Here is a 23,621-nt window from a genome sequence, read left to right as displayed (position 1 = left end):
TTCCCCAGGATCACAATGGCCCCTTGGTTCCACCAGGCCTGGATGTGTTACAGTGGCCCCTTGCTTCCATGGGGACCCGCAATGTCACAATGTCCGCTTGATCCATGAGACCTGGCAGTGTCACAGTGGTTGCCTTGGTTCTGTGAGGCCCTGTGGTGTCACAATGGCCCCTGGGTTCCATGGGGACTCGGAGTGTCAGAATGGTCTCATTGGTTCCATGGAGCCCCACAGTGTCACAATGGTCTCTTTTGGTTCCGCAGTGTCACACTGGCACCTTGGTTCCCTGAAGCCCTGCAGTACGGAATGGATCCTTGGTTCCATTGGGCTCCTCACTGTTACACGAGTCCTCAGTGCCACGGAGCCCTGCAGTGTCACAGAGCTCTCCTGGGTTCCATGGTGCCACACAGGGTCACCATGGCCCCTCAGTTCTACAAGGCCCCACAGTGTCACAAGGGCCCCTTGCTCCCATGAGGCTGGGCCATGTCACAATGGTCTCATTGGTTCCAGGGACCCTGCCAATGGTCTCATTGGTTCTGCAGTGGCCCTTGAAGTGTCACCATAGTCTCAGCAGGTTCCCCCACTGGTTCACAATGGCCTCCTTGGTACCATGATGTCCTGTGGTGTAACAATGATGTCATTGGTTCCACAGTCAGAATGGCCCCGTGGTCTCATGGACACCCACAGCCACTTATGGAGTCCCACAGTGTAACTGTGATCCCCTTGATTCCATGAGGCCATGCCATGCTACAATGACCCCTTGGTTATACAAGGCCCTGCAGTGTCACAATGGCCCTTGGCTCCAGTGGGTCCGGAAGTGTCATAATGGTCTCCATGGTTCCATGAGGCCCCACAGTGTAGCAATGGACTTTTGGTTCCACAAGCTTTCGTACTGCCAACAGCAGTCTCCTTTGTTCCAGTGTCACAAGGGACCCTTGCTTCTGTGAGGTTCAGTAGCGTAACATGGGCACCCTGATTCCATGAGGTTGTGTAGTGTCACAATGATCTCCTTGGTTCTGCAGTGTCACAATGGACCCTTGGTTCCATGAGGTGCCTGGCCCCTCACAGCCCCTCACGGCCCCTCACAGCCCCTCACAGCCCCTCATGGCCCCTCACAGCCCCAGCCGTGGGGCTCCTCCCCAAGGAGAAGGGGTCGGGCCCTGCTGTTCTCCTTTAATTTCAGTCCCTTCCCAGTGCCGAGCAAAGAACGGCTGGAATGGAGCCTTTCCCAGCCTTTCGCTTTGGGCTGGCTGCGGGCTGAAGCTCTGTGCCGGCGCTGGCCGAGCACCAGCAGCCCTGCAGCCCCGGCCTTTGCTGTGCCGTGTCCGTCCCTGTCCCGACCCCGCCCGGCTCTGGCAGCAGCAGCAGCCGCAGCGCAGCGGGCGCCGGCCCGGCCCGGCCGGGGCTCCCGGGCAGGAGCAGCAGCAGCGCCGGCCCCTTCCCGCCTGCTCCTGCCTCGGCTGCCGAGGGCTTTTCCAGATGGACTCTGGAGCAGAGCAACAGGCACCCGCACACAGCCCTGGCTCCTCAGGGCCCGCCTGTGCTGCCCCGAGCCAGCCCCCAGGGGAAGGAAGGATCGGGTTCCAGCGCTGTTTTCAGCGCTGTTTTACTCACCCTGAGCTGACAGCAGGAGGCTGCTGCTGCCTTCGCCTTGGGAATTGCAGATGCTCTTGGCCCTCTTGTGCTTGCCACTTGACTTTTATCCATAAAACTGTAAGTGCCTCTTTCTGTTGGTGCTACCCACAGTGCTTTCATGACAGCAAAGTCAGTATTTTTGTTGCAGGCATAAAGATCAGCAGATACTGGAATGCCCACCAGTTCCTGAGCACTAAGGTGAGGGGAATGAAAGGCTACAAAGGCCACATTTGCAATGCTCAAACACAGCCCTGTTGCTGGTGCTGATTAAATAGAACCAACTGACAGAGACCATCACAGAAATTGCATCTGAAGTGTGCAATTAAATTTAAAAATCCACCAGGAAAGACGGAAACCAGAACTTCTTGACTCACTTCATTGATTCTTCCCAGAAGCAGGAAATGTCAATGCCCAGAGGTGTTTTCCCTGCTGGGGAGCACAGTGAGAGCCCAGCCTGTGCCCAGTCCCAGCGGGAACCTGAGCCCAGCCCAGGGAGCTCAGCGCACGCGGGGCCAGGCCCAGAGCCCCGGGCACGGCCGCCCATTGCGGGGCAGCGGCGCAGACGGAATGTCCTGCGGCCCAAACCTCCTGCTCCTGCCACACAGCGCCAGCCTTCTCCCCTCCTCCTCCTCTCCCAGCACGGCACAAATTCCAGCTCAGAGGAGGCTTCCCCAGAGAGGGCTCTGGCTCCTGCTCCAGCCTGAGTGTCTCTGCACAGGAACTGGGCATCTTTCAGGCACTTCCACAAGCTCAGGCTTCTCATTTCATGGTGAATCTGGGATGGAAATGTGCTTGTTAATAAAGCCAAAAGCCATGGGAATGGACTAGTAATTATTAGAAGAAAAACACCTTTCTTCCAGGGAAGGTTCACCAAGTCATTGCCTGCATTTCTCCTTTTCAGATTCTTTCAGTCGGCTACTCTGAGAGGTCCAGCTTGTTCTAGTGCTTGTCAGGAACTGATTGTACTCTTGATTTATGCATCAATGCACCAGATGTGGAATCATCTACACTGAAACTCCCTCTATCAGAGCATTTTCACATTCCAGATCATTTTCAAGATGTCCACTGACAGGCTGGAATTATTATTATTACACAAGTCTCCACTTTGGGCTGTACGCTCTGGAGATTATTTCTCTGAATTCAGCCAGGTTTGTAATTCCTAACAATTCATGGTAACACCTCCTGTTTTCTTAGCCTTGAACAGTAACAATGAAAACCTTACCCCCAGCACAACTCCCCAGTCCACCAGTTAAAGAAAGGACAAGCTGTCAACTTCTCCAAACCTTTGTCCTGCTCTGCTGCAAGAATCCTGCAGCACACAGGGTGTGGAAAGCCAAGAGAAGCTGTAGTTGGTGGCACATCCTGTGACAGGAGCTCGACCTCATTTTCCAGGAAGGGTTCTTGAGAAGAGCAAAGAGGACTGTGGAGAAGATTCCTGAAAAACTAAAACAGCTTTCCAGAAGTGAAATGAAAATGAAAAGAAACAATCTGAAATGTTTTCCCCTATTTATTTCTATGCTCCCCTTTTCCATCTTGTTCTCCATCTCATAAATTCCAAATGCGTGTCACCTCTAAGACTGGTGACTTAGCAAGTTTTAGACACTCTAACATACCATGAGCTACACACAGTTTGCCTTCCCCTGTGCCTGCTGGAAAGCAGTGCTGGAGCCATAAGAGCAGTGCTTGGGTCGGGCACGAATCCTGCAGCCAGGGAATGTGCCCCGCCGGTGTGTGACCCTCAGCAGGACAATGCACAGCAGCTTTGCTGTGCCGGGTCTCCATGGAGCCATCCCAGGAGCAGCTGCTGAGCTCAGAAGCCATCGCAGCCAACACCCAGCTCCAAAGGCCCTTGGCAGGGTGGGCTCCTGGCCTGGCTCTGTGTGCCAGGAGCCGGCAGCGCTGAGTGCAGGGAGCCCAGGGAGGGCACAGAAACGCTGGGTGAGAAATGCTGGGGCACAGCGAGATGGGCGAGTGCAGCCGGCCAGGGCAGAGGAGCAGTGCGCACAGGGGGCACAGCCTGCAGGAGAGATGGGCAGGGATGGGCAGGGCTGGGCAGGGACAGAGGCACCCAGGCCTTTGTCCCTAGGCTCAGGCAGCACCTCTGGAAGCCCCACAGAAGGAACTTTCTTGGTGGGGCTACACTTTGGTTCTCCCTTGCCCCTCCCTAAGGAGGATGGCAGGGGTTGCAGGTTTATGGCATTTGTCCTTGCTGCCCCTCACATCCCCCTGCCACACAAACAGCCCCGAGCCACCCGTGAGGGACAGGCCCTGCTGTGCCAGGCTGGGCTCAGGGCTTGGCCTTTCTGCTTCCCCCAGCCAGCCCAGGCCTTGCTCAGCATTGCAGTTCCCTGCTCTGAGCCTTGGGCTCCCTGCAATCCTGGCCTCAAGGATCTGCTCTCTCCAGTCCCTGGTAGCCTTTGGCAGTCCCTGTCTTCAGTGGGGCCCAGTGATGCTCCAAGGGACTTGGAGTTTTGCTTATGACTCCTTGAGCAGCTTCTTCAGCCTTCTCTCATTGACTGAGGATCCTGGGCTCAGCCCCAAATCCACCATAGGGATCATTAAAATACAGAAAGCCCTCAGGGGAGATTTGTCTTCATTCAATGGTCTGCAAATCCCCAGGGCTTGTGCAGCTGATTGGAGCCAGTTTGGAGTTCTTGTAAGGAGGAAGATTTCCAAGTGCACCTCCTGAATTTTTTTCTTTTATAAAGGCAATATTTTTTTGTTTTCCAGTTCAGAGAAGAGCTTATAGAAGCATTCCCCAGGTGATCTTGATGCTGAAGTTCTCCTTAGGAGGTCTGGGCTTGCAGAAGAATGAGCCCCTTGAGGACTGACCCTGTTTGAACAAGCTGCTCCTCACCCCCAGCCTCACCATGTCTGGGATCGCCCACCTGGCACTGACATCCCTGTGCCCTGCAGCAGAACCTTGTCCCTGAGCTCTGCAGCTCCATGTCCCAGCCCATTGCACCGTGTCCCACCTGCTCTCCTCAGGGCTCTGCCTGCACACAGGCCCAGGAGAAGTTTTTCTCTGGGGAAGGAAAGAATGGAAAAGCCTGAGCAGGTTTCCTAAACAACAAACCCCACTCAGGAACCACCTGCTCAGTACAGGCTGCCTGGAATGGTGTCACCTTTCTACAAGAGACAGTGTGACCAGAAATGATCTCTGGAAGCATTCTCTGAGTCTCCTAGCTGAATTGTCTGTTCCTGACCTTTCCCTGAATCTCTGATGCAGATGGAAGCTGCTGGTGCCATCCTCACCTTTAACCTCTCTTTGGAATGCAAACAGATTTTCCCAGATATGTTAAGCACTATTTGCTCAATGTTTCTATAAATCTTTTCTGTCACCGATGGAATGAAAGGGCCATTTTGGCACTGAGTGGGTGTCATGGAAGCAAGGAGTCAATTGTGACCCTGGGGTCCCATGGAACCAAGGGGCCATGGTGACACAGCAGGGCCATGTGGATCCAGCGGTACATTGTGACACTGTGGATCCAAGGAGACCACAGGGACACCCCCAGAATCTCATGGAACCAAGGAGTCCATGGTGACCCAGCGGGGCTGCATGGAGCCAATGGCCCATGGTGACACTGCCCATCCAAGGAGGCCATTTGGACACTGTGGAAGCTCATGGAGCGAGGTGGCCATTGTGGCACTGAAGAACTTCATGACACCAAATATCAATAGGGACACAACAGGGCATCATGGAACCCAGGAACCGCTGTTGGCAGTGCAGAAACTCCTGGAACCAGGGGTTGTTGTGACACTGCAGAACCAACACAGCTGCTGCACCTTGTCCCCTGCCCTGCACAGCTCCTTGGGAGGCACGGCAGGAGCAGCACCCTGGGAGCCTCGGGAATGCCCCTCTGGGATCCATGGCACACCCTCCCAGGGGCTGGAATTCCAGTTCCCAGCCAGGAAAAGATGTTCCTGCCCTTGAAGGCAAAGCTCATATGGAAGAGCCAAAAGCCAAGTGGAGCAAGATCTTAAAGTGACATTTCACTGCCAGCCATCATAACTTCACCCATGGTTGTTGTAGCTCGTGGATTGGGAATTAAATCATGGCAGGGCCATTGGTGGGGGCTGCCCTGGGTCAAGGGAGGCAATGAGAGAGAAACAGAGCAGGCAATGGAAGGCAGGAGAGAAAGGAGGTGTTTTGGTTTGGAAACACAGGTGTCTGCTAAGAAAGGCATGGGCCTCCCCTGAAATGGAAAAATGAAGACTCTTTCTTTAAGAATTGTTATAAATTTGAAATTAAGGGCGGCTGTCAGGTAAAAATATGGAAGCAGGAATAACAGTTTTTTACTAGGGAAAAAAAATAAAAGAAACAATGAAGTGAACTAAAACAACACTGACAGGGTCAGAATACAACCTGACACTCTGTTGGACAGGGTGTTGGCTGCAGTCCAATTGGAATTGTAGCTGCAGCCCTCCAGGAGTGTCAGGTGTGGTTCTGTTGGAGAAGTGATCCTGTAGAAAAGGGAGTCTTCTTCTGAAGAGGCAGTGGAAGAGGCAGCTGTTCCTCTGAGAAATCCAGCCCAGAAAAAGCTGTGTTGGTGGGCCAGAATCTCAAGACTAGATGCAGGTAGGAATGCTTGGCTCCTCCCTCTGGGCGGGGCATCTCACAATGGGATGTTACAGTTCTTATCAGTCATGCAGTGACATTCAATAGCCCATTATCAGCAGATGTCTCCCCTGAGGGAGGATTGATTGTGGAAGAGATAAGGAAAAACTGCCCACTTAACACAGGACAACTGCCATACAGATGGCAAATAGAACACATCTTGCTTTTCAGTCTGGGGCAGGAGGACACAAACAAAATCAGCTGAGAAGGCGGCACTCTGAAAAGAAAACCAGAACTGACAGAAAATGAATGGGACAGAAATCAATAGTTCTGGAAGTTTCATTTGCTATCAAAATAAATCACACCCACTCAGCCCCGCACAATCCTGATCCCACAACCTCAAATTTGGATCTCACTTCTCCTGATCTCCTTGCAACCCCATATCAACCTGGAGGCTGTGGAATTGAGTAATTTTGGCATGGGACTGAGGTGGGAACCAGCCATTTTGAGGTGGGATTCACCTATTTTGGGGTAAGATTTTGGGGTTTCGAGTGGGATTGAGTCATTTTGAGGTGAGAGACAAATCCACCTTGGCTTTTGGAGTGCAAAGATATGGAAAATACTACCAGATATCCCCCAAGAACCAACAGATCCTCCAGAATATGTTCCCAAAGGATAAATTCCACCTCAAATACCTCTAAAATGGTGGGACTTTTAACATCTCTGGTCAATACTATTTTTAGTCATTTTTCAGGTGTTTTTAAGTGATAAAGACAAATCAGAAGAAAATTAGGGCCAAACCAAAACCAGAGACCCCTTGAGCATCCTCTGGGCACTGAACAAAACAAACTCAGCAGATATTAAACTTAACCCTACAGATAATGCCTTGAGGAAGATTTGCTCTTTCCGCAAGTCTCTTGTGATTGAAACGCAAACAAATCCCAAACATTAATAAACCAAAACCAGAAGCAATTCTATGGCAATTCCAAATTTTATCAGTTCAAGCACAGCTCCAGCTCAGATGCTGGCAGGTTCCAAAAAAAGAAACACAGAAATTTGTCCCAATACAGATTATTAAAAGGAAGTTAAAGGTCAGTGTAGCTGTCACAAAGGTGACAGGGACCAAGAAAATAATGCTTCTTCTCCAAGACTGTGAATTCAGGAGATATTTGTAAAATAACTTGAGCTGGGCTTCTTGTAGGACTTTAGTAGCCTTGTGTTCCTCACCAGGTCATGAATGATCCATGTCAGCCTCACTGGTGTCATCTGCTCCCTTTCTTTCAGTGATTTTAACAAACTTAAGAGAGAGATGGAAAGAAAGAGAAAAGGGGAGAGAGCAAAGGAGTGACAGGGACAGAGATCTCCCCTGGGACAGGGCAAGTGTGACATTGTCCCCTGTGTGCGTGGCCTTCCCAGGGTGGGGGTTTTACACCTGAGCCAGTTTGGGTAAGGGGGGTGGTGTTCACCCCCCACCCCGTGCTGGGATTGCCTCACTGTTTCAGGTTACAATGTCAGATGTAACCAAAAGTGTTTTCAGTCCCCATCTCCATAAACTGTTATCAACAGGTGGGGCAGTGTTCTTTATCTCTTCCATGGCTCAGCCCTGATAACGCCCTCCAGGGGCCATCTTCTCTTAATGGGCCACTGAGTGTCACTGCAGGACTGATAAAATTACATCATCCCATTGTGGGATGCTCCGCCCAGGGGAGGAACCAAGCATTCCTACCTGGATATAATCTCACCATTTGCAACATTGCGAACACCTTGCCTACTGCATTCCCAGAGGAGAAGCGCTCCATAACCACCACTGGATCTTCAGAGGAAGACCAGACCCTTCTACAGGATCACCGCTTTGACAAAATCACGTTCATCACTCCAGCCGGACTGCAGCCACCATTTCATCAGACTACTGCCACCACCCTGAGCAACGGGTTGTCAGTTTATATCCTGACTCTGTCAGATTAAGCCAGTGTTTCTGTATCATTGTCTTCATTTTAATTTTATTATTCAATTATTATGGCTTAGACTCTCCCCCTGGTTTGCTTTGAAGCCAGTACAAAACTCACTGTGCTCATCCCTTGTTTTCCTCCCAAAACAAGATTTCCCGTACCCAAACATTCGCCAGATGGAGGAGAAGGTTACAAGGAAGAGGAAGATGCCCTGGGACACCGAGGCAGGTGAGGAGGAAGTCAGTGCCCCTTTCTCCCTCTCTCCTGCTCCATCTCCCAGCCCAGCACAGCCCCCGGCTGCAGGACAGCCCCGCTGCCGGTGCCCTCCTGCCGGGGATACACTTGGGGGATCTCCTTGCCCTTCCCTCTGGCACGGAGGCAAATCCCATCCTCTCCTTGTCCTTCCTACCCCAGAGAAGGAGCTGCGGATGGAGACCAGGAAAGACAAATCCCTGCAGCAGAACCTCATGGAAGAAGCCATTTTGAGCAACTCCATAGTGCAGGAATCCAACAGGGAGGAAAATCCCTGGAGATCTTACAGGAGGACGGGCTGCAAGCCCAGTGCAGGATGCTCTGAGGAGGAAAGACCCACTCTGGGCCAGGAAGGTGGGCAGAGCTTCAGCCAGAGCTCGGAGCTGGTGGTCCCTGAGAAGCTTCCAGATGGGGAGAAGTCCTACAAGTGTTTGGAGTGTGGGAAGAGCTTCAGGCAGAGCAACAATCTGAAACGACACCTGATGATCCACACCGTGGAATGGGCCTACGAGTGTGGGGAGTGTGGGAAGGGATTCAGCTGCAACTCCCACCTTGTCAGGTACTTACACATCCACACTGGGGAGAGGCCCTACAAGTGTGGGGAATGTGGGAAGGGCTTCAGCTGGAGCTCCCACCTGATCATCCACCAACGCATCCACACTGGGGAGAGGCCCTACAAGTGTCCCAAGTGTCATAAGAGTTTTCAGACCAGCTCCAATCTCCTTGTACACCATCGGATTAACACAGAGGAGAGGCCCTTCCGCTGCCCTGACTGCAGGAAGGGCTTCAAGCACAACTCCCACCTCATCAGGCACCAGCGCATCCACACCGGGGAGAGGCCCTACATGTGCCCCACTTGTGGGAAGATATTTCAAAGCAGCTCAAATCTCCTCCTGCATGAGCAGATTCACATGGAGGAGAGGCATTTCCTCTGCCCCAACTCTGGCAAGGGCTTCAAGCACAAGTGCAACCTTGTCAGCCACCAGCGCATCCACACTGGGGAGAGGCCCTACGAGTGTCCCCAGTGTGGGAAGAGCTTCACCCAGAGATCTCACTTGACCAAACACCAACAGAGCCACCAGTAAGGGAGGCCCTGAAAATGCCCCAGCTGCAGGAAGAGCTTTGTGCACTGCTCCAGCTTCATCCCCCATTGGAGGACCCTGTTGGGAAGAGCCCTGGTGATCCATGTTCCCTGTGATCCATGCTGGGAAGACACCTGTGCCTTTTCCTGCCCCTGCCAATGACCTGATATGGGATTGAAGGACATGAGGGTCTGGCCATGGCCCTGTCACTACATTCACTCCCACCTCAGGTCATTGCCAGGGTCTGGAAAGGGACTCTCTCTCTCTCTTTCCCTGAGGAGAAGGGTGTCCTTTCCATGCAGGAGGAAATACGTGGCCAGGAAGATGCAATTGATGGTGATGTAGTTTTCCCTGTAACTAGTTTTTCTTATCCCTTCTGTTGTCAATATTTTTTCTGTTTCTGTTTGTTCCTTATCTTTTTGCTGTTCCCAGTAAATTGTTCTTATCCCAGCGAGGGATCTTTCCCTTTTTTCCTTCAATGGAAGGTGGGAGGGCAATGAGTGCTAGTAGGGTTTTAGCGGGAGCAGGAAATAGAGACATGCCATTCCTGAACCCCGGCCTGTGGAAACTGAGCATCCCAGCTGGTGTCAGCCCTGGTGGCCATGGCAGCAGCCTTGGGAGCGCGTCCCTGGCTGGGGCTGAGGGAACCTCTTCACTCTGGTGCCCAGGGACAGGAGTGGAGGGAGCGGCTGCAGCTGAGTCGGGGCAGGCTGAGGTTGGATCTCAGGAAAAGGTTTTTGCCCAGAGGCTGCTGGGGCACTGCCCAGGCTCCCCAGGGAAGGGTCCCAGCTCCAGGGCTCTCTGAGCTCCAGCAGAGTTTGGACAGCGCTGCCAGGCCCCGGCTGGCAGTGTTGGGGTGTCCTGTGCAGGGCCAGCAGTTGGACTCGAGGATCCTGATGGGCCCCTCCCAGCTCAGCCAATTCTGTGGTTCTGGATCCATGACCCTGGGGATGGGAGTGCCAATGGTTGCCATGGAAACAGATTCTGGCTCCAGGCCTGAGCTGGTGTCCATGGCAACCACCCCTGGCATGGGGTCTCCATGGAGCTGCCCAGGGACTGACCATAGCAACAGGGGCTGGGGATGGTTGCCATGGGAACTGACCATAGCAACTGGGACTGGGGATGGTTGCCATGGAAACTGACCATAGCAATGGCCATATTGGGATTTCACCACCAATGTTGACTGTTGTGACAGACTGGAGGAGATTGCTGGCTGGAAACATTTCATGTGTGAGGGAGGAAGGGGCAGGTCCAGCCTTGCCCTGCCCTGGAACCCCAGCCCTGCCCTGCCCTGCCCCAATCCCCCCAGAGCCTCTATCCCAGCCAAGCAGTGTCTGCCAGTCCCTGGCACAGCACAGGCAATGCTCCACAGCCACCTCTGGAACCCCAGCCCAGCTCCTGAGTGACCAAATGACCCCAAGTCCCACCTGGGGGAAGGCCCAGGAAGACCAAGGAGTATTAAAGGCTGACCACAAGGCAAGCACACATCTTGACCCTACCTCCTCTTGGAATTTCCATCTGGACATTGCTGAAATCCAGGAGTTGGTAGCTGAGTGTGTGCTTCTCTGTATCTTATTGTTCTCTCTTTTTGTATCTACCTCTTCTATTTCTGTACTCTTGCCAATATTGATTAACTTAAAATTGAACAGGCTCGGAGTTTGTGAAGTTGAATGGGCCAAGTCAATGCTTTGAGAAGTTTTTTTTGTTGATTGAATGCCATATTAAAACATTTGCCAAAGTTTTACTGATTTTCTAAATTTCCCAGTAAAGGCTGCTTTGTTGCTTAGAGCTCCTGAGAAACTCTTGATAGTATTGCTCTAGTGCATCCAACTCAGAGTGTTGCAGATGATAGATAGATATGATTGTTCATAAATAATACAGCTAGGATGAGAAAAGTTCTCCCAGCTAGCCGGATGTCACTTCTGTCCTTGGATGAATCCTGGAGTGAAATGGACTGTTCCATCTCACCCCCCAGAAGATGTGTGGCTCATCCCACACCTCTGTACCTGCCCCTAAAACATCAGCGTCTGTAACCCCATTGGCCCATGCCTTATCCCAGCCCACCTAGGAGCCCCTGATAAGGGGGCTCCGAGAAGCCATGCGGCCACTTGGAACCTCTTCCCGCTCTTGGAACCTCTCCCCTCTCTTAGAACTTCCTCCCCTCTTAGAACCTCTCCCTCCCCCCCTGGGGCTTCCCCTCTCCTAAACCCTCCTTTTGTCTCTCCCCTCCCCTGCCCTCTTAAACCCGTCCACATGCTACACCTGAGAGCACGAGGCTCGGACCTTCCTACACCCCCAATAAACCTTTTTCCCCAAGAGCAACCTTCAGAGATCTCTGCCTCCCTCCACCCACACCGTGCTGGAGTGTGGTCATCCCGCATTTAGGTCCCTGGGCTATTTGTTTTTTGAGTTGAAAAGACTAAAGTGGTTTCAGTGGTATAATATACACATCGCTTGTCAGGTTGAGATCAAAGCAGCTTTAGCTATAAGAGAATAGAAGATGTCTGCACTTGGCAAACTCTTATTTTTCCTCCACGTATGCTGTACATTCATCAAAGAGCGTCTTCACAAGAGATACTTTCAGCTGTCACCCACTCCTAAAACTATTGCAGCTGCCTTCCTTTCTTCCTCAAAAAGATAGAATGGGGCTTTTTTCAGCCCCAGCCATCCTTCTCACTGTGCAGAGATAGGGACTGTGCAGTGCCATACAAGTTCCTCAGCCTGGGGACAGGTGCTCATTCTCTCCTGCCTCCAATGGTGTGAGTAACAAACTTGCAAGCAGGAGACACTAACAGAAGCAGGTGTCTCTCACTTTTTTTTCTTTTTCTCTCTTTTTTTTTGTTGTCACTTTCCAGTATTCTGTGAGCAGTAAAAATCCTTAAATATTTGCAGGGGAAACTAAATTTTTTGTTCTTGTTTTTGCTTGACTAAAAATCTGGGGGTTTGCCAAGATACAGATCAAACCAACAGCAATCACTGTCAGTGGGATTTTTTTCCATGTTGAAAAAGTTTAACAATTAAATTCCATCATTTACTCTGACATGTTGAGATATCAGTCACTATTGCATGGGCCAAGCACTTATTCTGGATTATATCTCCCAGTTATATAACCAAGTATTCCTTCAGTACAATGGTCTTTTTGCCAAAAGATTTGATGTTCCATAGAAGATGCAATTACTGTACAGAGTTTGTGCATAAAAACAAAAATCCTCAATCTCTGACATATGTATAGAGCTGACAAAGGAAAGAAATTCAGTATCAGAGCTGGGTAAAATGGCTCATGGTTCAAGTGGTTGTTTGTAATGCTTTTAATAAAAAAATCCTCTGCTGTTGTTTTTAAATACATGTAGTCAAATCTGGAAAGTTGAGCATAAGAACATAATGTAGCCACAGTAGGATAATGGACTGAAAAAAATAACCACTGAAAAGACTGAATAAAAAATAAACATTCCCCACTTTGTCCCGCAATTTTTCTGGAATTGTTTAAAGCTAAAAACTACAAAACCAAAATTTACAGAGCTATTTTTTCTGAAGTGTGGACTATACAGTAGTGATAATGAAAATGAGAACAAAGCTCCTGGGATGGTTGTGCTACTTTGCCCTGCCAGATACAGAAACATTTCTATACTTTAAGTATTTTATGTTGCTTTAAATTTTATTTCATTTCTAGGGAACAACAGTACCTCAGGTCATTTTGATGTCAGATTGTATTTCACATCATTTCTGTATGAGGTGCATTTCTTTTCTTTGGATACTTCAGGAAAACATTATGAGGAGCCTGAAAATTGATTATATGAGCTGTGGTCAGGATGCAGCCTTACAGAAAAATCATGAGCACTAAACTTTCCTTGCCAGCAACAATTAAAATACGTAAACCAGCATTTTAAAGAGTTTGAGTTGAATGGTGATGACTTTAAATGCTTTTTAAAGATGGTGACAAAAGTACTTATGGGTATTTTCCCCTATACTCCTACAATTCTGTGTCTTTAATGCACTGTAATCATAATAAATATTTCCAGAACTGAAGAAACAGAGCCTGAGAGCTTGTCCATCCTAGGAGTTTCTATCGTTCTCATAACTTTTTCTCTACAATTATCTCTTCTCTTGGAAACACTGTGACATAACCATGCTGCCATAATAAGCATAAACAGTAGAAATCAAATTCAGAGCTACACAACTTATTTTACAAGGAGAACAGATAATGAAATGGTAATGGATACAGATAATGGAAAAAATTGCCTAAGCCCTGCATGGCTCTGAAAGAGCAAGCTTTCCAGTTATTTTCGAATATTCTGATCCACATGGAAAATGCAGAGAAGTCCTATTTTGCAGGGCTGATTTGCTTCCTATGTGAGCCATAGCAAGGTCAGAATCCTTGGAAGGACACTGCTTCTTACCTCAAGATTTCTGTGAGCTTCTGCCTTGCTTCTGGCTTGGAAGACCTTGAAAGGCAAAAAAAAGAAGAGGAAACAAGTGCACTTTTAACCAGGGGTGACTCAAGAGATTAAATCGCTGCCCACTGGCCATGCTTCACAGAGCACAAAGCGAAGATTGACTGCTCATGACGACATTTGAACCTTTTGTCATTGCTGTGAATCCTCCTGGGTGTACCTTGCTCCTTAGACTGAAGGCACTGTCATTGAGCAAGCTGGAGGTTAAAGCAGCCTTTTTATTTTGGATAGTAATTCACTAATACTTGGGGACTGAGAGGATTTGGATTGAAGTACTTATTACAGCCTATTTCTGCCTTGGTGGAAGGAGGTGAGAAGTACAGAGTACCTGAAGAAAGGAAGAATTGAGATATGCCAAAGAACCAAAAATCTTGATTGGCCACCTAGAGCAAATCTCTGTGGGCTTTAGGAAACTGTGGGGTGGCTGCTCTCACCTGCTTCATGACTGGCCTTTCTTTTCCTGCATATTATTTTCATTTCTACTGTTTGTAGTGTTTTTTCTTGCACTTTGCTCCTTACTATGAATTAGTATGCTGTTCAAAGCTAAATATCAGCCAAATTGATAAAGATAGGTTACTTATATCTTCTCAGGATTTAAATGCCACAGAAAAAAGTTGGGGGACTTGAGCAGATCAAGCAATGTTTTACCCTGCAGCCCCATGTAAGTGACTAACTGCTTTAATGGCAGGTACATTGACAGCTTTAGTTTGGATATGGAGGGAAAATAGATTGTTTTTTGGAAGACACTGCTACTTTACTCAAATTTGCTACACTACAGCTCAAGGGTTAGAGCACACCTAGACAGTGTGACCATGCTGTAACTATCACTGTGTTCATTTGTAGTTTTTTACTCAGAAGTTGAAGCTTCTTCTTCTTCCTTTAATTAGCTGCATCTATCAGGACCTGTTTTGTTTTCTGCTATAAATGGTGGGTCAAATAAAAAGAAGGACAGATTTCAGGCAATTTGAGAAATTTTTCTTCTTTTATTATTTCTTCACACATATATATGTAGATATTGCTGAAGGGCAGCTATTACTGAAGGGTAGCTCAATCTTTTAGGACTAAATTGTTCCCTAGGAGTTGTAAAAGTGACTGTGTAAAGAAAACTTTAGCAATCTCTCCAAAGATTGCTAAAAAATTCAGGAGTACTCTGCTGCAAAATTTCAGGCATTTCAGGGCATTTTCACTTCAAACTTCAAGCATTTCTATGGAAATGCTCAAGAGACAGCATACTTAATATATCCAACATCTCTGTTTGCAAAGAGTCTATTTCAGATAGAGGTATAGGAAGGACATTCTCAAAGATACAGAGGGTTACGTACAAAGAATGACACATTTCAGGCAATTTGAGAAACTTAACTTCTTTTATTAGTTTCTCAAACATAGATATTCAAGTATTATTTAAAAGCAGACAAGCAACTGGGGGAATTCTCTAAACTAAGGGTAATTCTCTAAACTAAGGGTTTAAACTAATCTAGTCTAAACTCTATTTCTCTACACTAAGGGTAGTTTTGCAAAATAGTTATATACTGCCAACACTAAAGGGCCTCTGGAATGAATGCTAAGAAACAAGTCTAATTAAAACTACAACTCACTAAATAACTACATTAAGTCCCTAACAGGCTAGGTTGTTGTCTTTGAGGTATTCCAAGCAACCTCCATCAGCTTCACTGTTCTTCTGCGAGGATGTGCAGGTGGAGCCAGTTTCTGCCTCCTTGACTTAGGCAACAGCACTATTGCAAATGGAAGGTGAAGGGCAAGGCCACTCATGGAAGTGTCTGCACAACGAAACCATGTGCTGCACCATCTTCCTTTCACAGGAGCAGGAAAGCAGCTTCAGGATTGCCACGGACAAATACAACAATCACAAAGAGTCGACGTCGCAGCAATCGGCTGTGAACTTCTCCATCAGAGCTTTGTGCAGGGAATTCTTCTCAGTGTTGGAGAGCATCATCCAGAGGCGAAAGTGCAGCTGAGCATAAGCCTCCATTGCCTTTCTGTGGGCATCCGGATCTCGGGCCAGGTACTCAAAGAGGTTGAGTGGCTCAACCTTTTGCATTGCTGGCGGCAAGCTGATCTCTGCAGGAAGCTTCTCGTTGCCTAGAACAAAATGGTCCAGGCGTTTCCATTTCAGGCAGAGCTGCTTGTATGCCATGATGTCCCACAGCCGCAGTGGAAATTCCTTCCTGCGCCAGTAGACCGGTGGTAAGATGTTTAACACATGCATGACCAGAGTCTTCCAGTTAGAGGTGGAAAAACCTGTGCCGCTCAGCATGCAGGTGAAGAGCTGCAGGTATTTCAGGTGCAACCTCTTACATGGTATCTGCCTGGCAATGTGCTGGAAGAATTTTGCCTCCGCCACAGCGAATGTCTCAGGCCATGCTGTTCTTGTGAGGATGTTGGCCTTGGCGGGCTGACTGCTCACAAGGTTACCGGAGTTGCCTTTCTGGGCCTCTAAGGGCTGGTTGACCACAAAGATGTCATAGTCCCCTTGGCACACCCCAAAAAGCATCTCCACCGACAGGGTCCTCTTGCCTCTGCTCAGCTGGAATTGGCAGGACCGGCTGCAGGGCTGAAACAACAAGTGCCATGAGTATGACTGAGGCACATGCAGCCACGAGCATCTCACCATCTGGAAGAACCAGCGGGAGGTTTTCTCCACATCCAGGTAGGAGCCGGTGCAGAGTGTCTCCAGGAGGCTGCGCTGCTGCTTCCGCCGCAGCTCCTCCTGCGAGTGGTGCAGGAGGCACAACAGCTTCTTGCCCAGCTGCTCGCTCTCACACGTGCACACCAGCTCCACACGGACGCTGAAGGTCCTTGCTGCCGTCTGCCCTGCACTGCTTGGCTCTAGGTGGAAGGTGTGCCCTGGCGGGATTCAGTGGGACCAGCACACGGTACACCCCATCCCACTCATGGGGGCTCCAGCCCTCAAAGGCACTGCCCACCCCGATGGCTACTTGAGGCACCAGATCAAAGCTATTGCTCACACTGTACACAAAGACACGTGTGAAGCTCTCCATCAGCTCAGCTGTCACTGAGCAGCCTCTCTCCAGGTCCTCCACAGGCCACTCTACACCATCCACTAAAAGGATGTCCTTCTCATTCCCAGCATCTTGGGTGTCTTCTCTGTTTTCAATTCCACCACTGGCATTTTCTTCCCTGCCACCATCACTGCCACCTTTTTCACTGGCAGCCACATTACCTTGTTCCTCTTCTTGTCTATCATTATTCTTGTTTCCCTCCACATTCACATCAGCCTGTTATTCATCCTTGTTTCTGTCATTGCCATCTTCTGCTATCACATCCTTATTTACTTCCTCAGGTGCAGGAAAACCACTATGGGCAATTTCATTCCCACATTGATTGCTATCTTCCTGCCCAGTCCAGTCTTTACTTCTTTGGTCATTGGCACATCTGCTTTCCTGCACCTTCACATCCATGTATTCTTCTGTTCCATCTACATTGTCTTCACCTTCATTTACATCAGTGTTTTTGCCTGCCTTTATAGTAACACTATTGTTTTTTTCTTCATTTCCTTCTCCTTCTTCCTTTCCAGTGTCCTTGTCTTGGTCCACCTGTACATCCTTGGTTTTTTCTTCATTTGCCTCTCTAGATCTTCTTTATTTCCAGCAACATTGCCAGGTTCTTCTTCATTTCCTTCAGTGGTAGTGTCTCCTGGCATATCCCCATCACTCTGTCCTTCTTTCTTTAAGTGATAGCCATTGTCGACATCGCTGTCTTCCTTCACATCATAATTGCCACTGTTGACATCGCTGTCCTCCTTCATCTTCACATCATAATTGTCTTCAGTGGCATCATCCTTGTTGCCATCATCTGCAGCCACAGGACTGCCTTCTCTGTCATCTTCAGTGCCGCTGTTTTCTGCCTCCAGAGTCATATCTCTGTCTTCTTCACCTTCCTCTGGATCAGCGGTGTCTTCTTCCTGTTCAGTTATTCTCTCATCTCCCAAGGTCTTGCGGGAGCTCTGGTCCTTGCTGCTGCTGCTGGCCTCACAGCTCCTTCTCCTGCAGCCCAGCCACAGGCCCAAGAGGAGCAGGATGCCAGCAAGAACCCAGAATGGCCACTGCTGCAGGGCACCAAAGAGCATGGCTCCCCAGCCCTCATCCTGCTGCTGCAGGGGCCCCTGCTCCAGCTCCTGCATCAGCCGGGCCATCTCACGGTCCAGCAGCTCCTGACGCTCCCGCATTCTCTGGTGCGTGGCCTCATCCAGCCCATCCCCAGCTGGCTGGGGGTACTGGATCAGGCTTTGCACAAGCACAAACAGCAGTGACAGTAAAGCCATGGTCTGCAGGAGGACACACAGGAGGGGCTCAGTGGGGCCGGAATGGAGACAGTGAGGGGCAGGAGCGGCAGGGATGTGGTGGCAGGAAGGAAAGGGCCCCCGGCAGCTGGCAAGGCTGCACCGCTGCCCCACGCGCCCCGCGCCCCCAGCAAGGTGCTGCGCCCGGCGCTGGGCCCTGGAGACGGGGCAGCCCCGGGGACCGGCGCTCCTGTCCCAGCCCTCCTCCAGCCCCCTCTCCCCTCTGCTGTGTACTCACCGCTTGCCGAGGCTCTACTGGGGCAGCGGCACCGGCCTGGGGCCTTTTATAGTTGCCCCCATTGTGACACGGCCCCTGTGCTGTCACAGAGCCCAGAGCGCATCACAGGCCAGCCCCGCCCGCCGTCCCAGCCCGGTCATGGAACTCATCATGGCCCCGATGCAGAGAAGAAAGGAACTGAAGTCTTTTTTTGTGTTTCAGGCTCTCTTATGTAGTTTGTCTCACAGCCACACAGCACTCCCCCTACCCCAGACTGGATGTGAGACTTCAAAAGGTGATGCATGTAATCTGCATCCTGTTCTGTTCAGCGCTTGAGACAAAACACCTCAACACCTCTTTCTGCTGCTGCTGGAAGGGGCAGATGAGATGGCTTGAGCTATGCTTGTAGGAAGCTACCAAAACAGTAATAGCCTCTTCAGCTGCACACTCACTAGGCAGAGGAATTTACCTCAAGGCACATGTTGGACCTGAAGGCACATCTGGAAGTGAAAAAGCATCTTGAGAAAAAATATCTGCATTTAGTCTCAGAGGAAGAATTTGAGCCACCTCAGAGCATTTCTGTTTTGTTCTATAATTTTGGGGTTGGCGGCTTTTTTTTTTTTTCTTTTTTTGAGGGCATAATAATTGTAATAAACACTACCAAATGTGAATTTCCCCTCTCCCTTCTTTGATGGAAGACAAGTAATGAAAAAGTGGCAATTGCTCTTTCTCTGCATCTTACTCCAACATTTGCTGTTATTAAAATTTGTATCTTCTTTTCACTAGTCCATCAGTTTGAGGTGATGTCTGCAAATGAATAATAATTTTTCTTACCACTGTATCCACAGCTTTAAGAGGATTCTCTCCCTTTCATATTCAGATCTTTCATTTTCTGCTTTATGCATCCTTTAAAGACCAGAAGCCTTTTCCCTCTGCTTTTTAATTTACTTAGGAAAAGCACATTAATTAAACAGTTACATTTGGTTGGTTGAAGGTTGCCCATGATATTTATTTAGCTGGAGGTTTATCTGGCTGTCAGAATAACTCACTGGAGAGATCACAATTTTATAACAATGCTGGTCAACCAATGTGACCTTCAACAGGACCACCTGTGGTGAACCTTGTGAGCCCGCCTGTGGCACTCATCCCTGCCTTTTCTGGCATGATTTTATATGCTACTGCACCTCAGGCACACAATATGTAACTTCTGTCAAGCCTTCAAGACACTAGAAGTGTGATTCTGGAAATGCTGATAAATATAAAAGATACGACTCAGAGATAGCCATGTTACCTCTTCTTCTAAGGTTTCCAGGCCTGTAAACGAGGGGGGACAGGAACAACCAGACAATCAATTTATGGAACACTGAAAAGGTCAAGATATTGTAATATGCTGTATTGCACTGAATCTATGGGATATTAAAATTCAGATGGTTCATTCCTAGAAAATATTTGCAGTTGCACAAATAGAGAAGCACAGATTTCCACCATGGTGGCAATTACACAAACAAATGGATCTACTCCAATTACAGTTCGAGACAAACATCCTTGTGTGAGCTTCTTTGGAGCTTTTATATTTGGAGTACTGAGTTGTTCCACTCAAGCAGAGGAACTTAACCTGATACCAGGGATGGAAGGCTTCTTCCCTTCTTCTTTCTCATAAACAAAATGATGAGAAAACATTAACAGTCAGATCAACCTCTGCTAACCTTTTAACTTCAGCTGTTGATATGATTAAGTCAGGAGCCTCTGTTAGACTATTTTTACCTCTTATTTTCTTTCTCTCCTTTCTGATCCTTAATTTGCACTTGACATTTCAATTGATTTGTTGGGCTAAGGAATTTTGCCACTATTAGCTTTACTTTGACAAACCTCTCTTATTTTAACATAGAGGGTCCCAGAAATTTAGCTAGGAGCCATTTTGACATAAGGGAAAGATCAGGTTTCTGGTCTATGTGACCCTGTACATTTTACAGGCTTTTGAGGAAAAACTCCTTTTCTACAGGATGCAATTTCTAAACCTCTGGACATTGCTAGTCTAATCGATCCTAAGTGGTGCCAAACATTTTTTAAATCCTTATCAAAATCTGGACCTGCAGCTCAACTGAGGCTGCAGCAGGAACACATGGAGCAGAAAGGGTATTATATGTATCTCGCAGAAAATCGTCTTCTCAGTACATCCCTCCTCTCAGTGCTTGCTTATATTAAGCACTGAAAGTCACAGTTCTCTATACACAGCAGAACCTGACTATTTAGAAAGGAAATAATTTAGCCAGCTAACCCAGACAGAGAATTGAGGCATTACTTCAGGAGAAATGAGGAAGGTGATGTCTGTCATTAGTCTTCAGTTACAAGAAGAAATAAATCCTGTCCCAAATTAAAGCAAGAGTTGAAGACCTCTTGCATTGCGACTACAAACAAAGTTGAAAGTGTATTCTGGCAAGAGCTTCTGAATTTAAATAAAGAAATGACACAGGTCACGTGAGAACCAAAGAATGGAAACATTAATAAAGGAAGCAAAACCCTGTCCCTGTCACTCCAAGATGTCTTCTGATATCCATGGCAGAATGGTGAATTTGACAGAAACATTTATGTCTGCCAGGCAGATATCCAGTTATAGGAAAAATTTCTGTTTGTCTATGAAAACGCAGTTTTCAGTAAAAAAGATGAAAACTAATTTTGAATGTATATAAACAATACAAAATAATTCTTCAGGATATCTTTATGTATCAGGAGGCACATCTTTTATAACACTTTTATTGCTATATTTGGGAATAACTGTTTTGCAGTGCTATTTTAACTCAAATAATTAAGCTTTCCTTCTGTTTTATGTTTAAAAGTTTGGGGGTTGGGGTTTTTTGGCATTTGGAAGCAAGTCAACTGGAGAGCATTTTCTGTGCCATCTGAGGCCAAAAGTAACAGCATGGAGTCAGAGAAGGCCATTCAGCAGGCAATTTGTATCCTCAGTTGGGTATCCCTTCTGTAGAATGCAGCTGGTATAAACTATACAGGGTCTGGGGCTACAGAAACAGCAGAAATTAAGAAAGTGAATTTTCTAGAAAAGCTTGAAGTATAGAAAACTTTGAGCATGCTGTTAAAGAAGTTGTGAGTTTGGTTCAGGGGACTGCAGAGATGATCCCTTCTTCAGTCATATTTCAGTTGTTAATACAAGAGGAAATAGATCTTTTGATCACTTTTTCCTGTTAACAATCTGTTTTTAAACACTTCTTATAGATTGTTTTGCACTCATAGTATGATAAAAAACACAATTCTTGAAAAATTCAGCTACATGTGAAAATTAGATTTGGAAATAATGGTGCTTCTTTACAAGTGTTGAAGTAGTTCTCTCTTCTTTGAGTAACTCCAGCTTTAGAGCAGGTATTTGAAAGTTACTAGTGAATCATACCTATGTCCTTCACCATTCTAAACAGACATCTGCACTTTGAGCCACTTTGGAAGCCTCAGCTGTTATGTGCAGTGCCTTCTCCATAAATAGCCAAAAGTTAGGGTGCTGGAGACTCCATCTTCACTGAGAAAATCCATTCTAAAACTTGCTGAAACTATTACTATCTAATCCCCAGCTTCTAAAGGTGTTTCTTTTTATCCCCATTCATTCTTTGTACCCAGCCTGAGCTCTGGGGGTGCCAGGGGTTCTGGAGGTCCCATTTGTATTCCTAAAGCTGCCATAACCCCCTGGAGGAACTCTCCTGCAAAATTAGTTCTGCTCTCTGAGTCTATGGCTTCCACAGTCCCTTTTATTGGAATGATGTCTTTTAGAAATGCCTTAGTAAGTGATCCAGTGGTTGCTGAGCAGTCAGAATTGCTTTTGCCCCCCTGTTAGGTGAGATGGTGTCACCAGAAGATATTGAAGCCTTCCTGCTCAGGGCATTTCAGTGCCAGGCTCTTACAAGCACACACAGCTGTGCCGGTTGAGCTGACCATGGGGGTAACCTGCGCTTTGTCTGATACCCTTTCCTCAATAACAGCGTGTCTTGGAACTCTTTTCCCTTCTGCTGCCCTTGAAGAGCCATCCAGAAACACATTTTCTGCCTCAGGCCAGGCAATGTCTCCTGAATCTCCCCCAGGCTGGGTCTGGAGCTGTGTCACTTGAATGCAGTGCTGGGTTTCTTCCCAGCCCCTCTGTGGGCTGTTCAAACAGGAGGCTGGGTTAAACCCTTCCCCTGTCCTCAGTTCTGAACCCTCCTGTGCCACTGAACAAGCTTCACACTGTAATAACTGAGCACTGCTCATCCACTGCGAGGTTCTTTTGGTTATCAAAGCTTGAACTTGATGGCAGACTGGAACAGTTGGAGATCCTGTTGTCATCAGGTTTTGGTCCTGGGTCCCCGCTGAAGCTGTGGCTGCACAATTCTGCAGGCAATGAGGCCACTCTGGCCACTGGGTGAAACATTTTGGCCCAAGAATTCCTTTGGCATGGCCCTGTTGAACATTCACCTACAATTCCAATTTCTTTTCTGAGTCTGGAAGAGACAGAGCTGAGGCATCAGTATTTTTGGTTGTTCATTTTCTCAAGTTTTGCTCTCTTTCTCCTGTCCATACCACAGCATGGAGGCTGTCTGAGGTTAAAAAGTCCTACAGTGTTCTGGCTGGAACAGAGAATCCTCAATCCAGGCTGTGTAATTCCCTATTTATCCTCAAAATTGTCTCAGCTCCTTTTTGGTCCAGGGAAATGTTACTTCTGAGATTGCCCAGTGCCTCTCTGGGTCAATTCACCAGGAATCTTCAGTCCCAGTATTTCCCAAATATTTAACCTTTTTCTCCACCATTTACCATTTGTTTTTTTTTTTCCCCAACACTCAAAAGATATTTTTAGCCAGGAAATTCAGCCATTTCACTGGGGCTTTGTCTACCACTTGTTCTTGTCCTCCTCATTGGAGCCATCTGATTCCCTGACTGGCAGGATAGGAGTGCTGTAGGGAGACATCCCTGGCTCTCAAAGCACTGCCTTTAGCAGGGACTCCATACCAGGCTGTGAGCCCTTCCTTCCCTCCCCTGGAACAGGGTGTTGCTTTTAGACACCACTTGTCCTGGTTGCTTCCAAGTAATTTGGAGAGGCTCCACATCAAATTTTCCCCCTGGGGCTGCCCACACCTCTGGGTTCCCTTCAGCACAGGCCTTCCCAGACATTTGACACAAAGGTA

General features: G+C 48.1%; 2 protein-coding genes across 2 annotated transcripts in view; one reads left to right on the top strand and one right to left on the bottom strand.

The window, feature by feature from the left end:
- The window catches only part of LOC144246561 (uncharacterized), a 1,050,450-nt gene that overhangs the window by 285,484 nt on the left and 741,345 nt on the right, over nucleotides 1-23,621 (top strand). The window contains exon 7 of the mRNA XM_077784471.1: nucleotides 8,746-9,472. Coding sequence (XP_077640597.1) covers nucleotides 8,746-9,472 — 727 coding nt within the window. The remainder of the gene's footprint in view (nucleotides 1-8,745; nucleotides 9,473-23,621) is intronic.
- Nucleotides 15,729-18,943, bottom strand: LOC144246443 (uncharacterized). The gene is given in 5 exon segments (XM_077783836.1): nucleotides 15,729-16,797; nucleotides 16,799-17,499; nucleotides 17,559-17,928; nucleotides 18,010-18,230; nucleotides 18,932-18,943. Coding segments are annotated over 5 exon segments (2,313 nt in total). The 3' UTR covers nucleotides 15,729-15,788.

This window comes from Lonchura striata, chromosome 6 (assembly GCF_046129695.1).
Source record: "Lonchura striata isolate bLonStr1 chromosome 6, bLonStr1.mat, whole genome shotgun sequence".
Lineage (NCBI taxonomy): Eukaryota > Metazoa > Chordata > Aves > Passeriformes > Estrildidae > Lonchura > Lonchura striata.
This window is presented reverse-complemented; position numbering and strand designations above follow the sequence as displayed.